Raw genomic sequence first — 1029 nt, 5'->3', positions numbered from 1 at the left:
AAAAAAAAAAAAAAAAAAAAAAAAAAAGACAGCACTGAAACCATGGGCCTTGAGTGACTGAAAGCAATGATTTTCCAAAAAAAAAAAAAAGGTTAAAAAAGTCAAGATTTTGCCTCCTTGCGCTGGTTGAGGTTGGGAAATATTCATGAAAGATGGGACCTGTTTCTGGGCCAGCTCTCGTTGAGGGAAAGGGCGAACGGGAGCTATGCTAAGTCAACAAGCGTGCTTCCTCCTCTGTCAGGTAAGTAAAAGCAGCCAGGTTTTCTTGACACGGGTGTAAATCAGGAGTATACCACTTCCCCGGCTTCCCAAAGCCCAAGGCACCAGACACGGGGCCTTTGTCGCGAGTGGAGAAGCCGGTCGAGGGCAATGAGCCAGGACGAGGGAAGGAGACCTCCGGAGATGTGTGATACAGTAGGAGTGAAACCGCCTCTCTCCTCTTTCTGCAGGTTGTATAAAATGAGCTTGTCCTCCTCCTCCGTCGGCCCTTTTGACGTGAGTTCAGCGGTCTGTGCCGGGAACAGCAGATGCAAATGCCACATAATAATTGTGTCCATGAATCTGAGCGCTGACACGTTTGTATAAAATGCCTATTATTGGAATCCATCCTTGGGAGCCCAGGCTGGTTCCCGTCAGTCCTAGCGACGGCTTCCTTTCAAGAAAACCCAGCTGATGTAGCACCGTAAATCTAACCGGTATTGTGAGCTACGCGGCTGAAGTTACAGTGACAAACTAACCGGCAAAACCATCGCATCGTTTACCACGAAGCATTAACGACTGGGAAGGGATCCCTGTGATGAATGCACTCGCGCTCATTCCTGGGAGCTTTGGGCCCAATAAATCACCCTCCCCAATGCTTGCAGTGCCGCTGTGCTGCAAATCTCCCCTGCATCGACAGTGCGGGCACTGCGAGGTCTTGTTTCCTCGCTCCCCCCAGCCCAAATCTTGATTTCACCACAGAGCAGCAGGAGGGATAAAGGTCTTACTTGGTGCTCAGATGATGTCTGTGCAGAAACTCTTTGAGCAGGA

General features: G+C 49.7%; 1 protein-coding gene across 1 annotated transcript in view; it reads left to right on the top strand.

The window, feature by feature from the left end:
• Positions 1-1029, top strand: part of BPIFB6 (BPI fold containing family B member 6) — a 27128-nt gene that overhangs the window by 19473 nt on the left and 6626 nt on the right. The window contains exon 12 of the mRNA XM_019509956.1: positions 450-495. Coding sequence (XP_019365501.1) covers positions 450-495 — 46 coding nt within the window. The remainder of the gene's footprint in view (positions 1-449; positions 496-1029) is intronic.

Source organism: Gavialis gangeticus, unplaced genomic scaffold (genome assembly GCF_001723915.1).
Source record: "Gavialis gangeticus isolate Ggan-Ray unplaced genomic scaffold, GavGan_comp1, whole genome shotgun sequence".
In the NCBI taxonomy this organism is placed as follows: Eukaryota; Metazoa; Chordata; order Crocodylia; family Gavialidae; genus Gavialis; species Gavialis gangeticus.
This window is presented reverse-complemented; position numbering and strand designations above follow the sequence as displayed.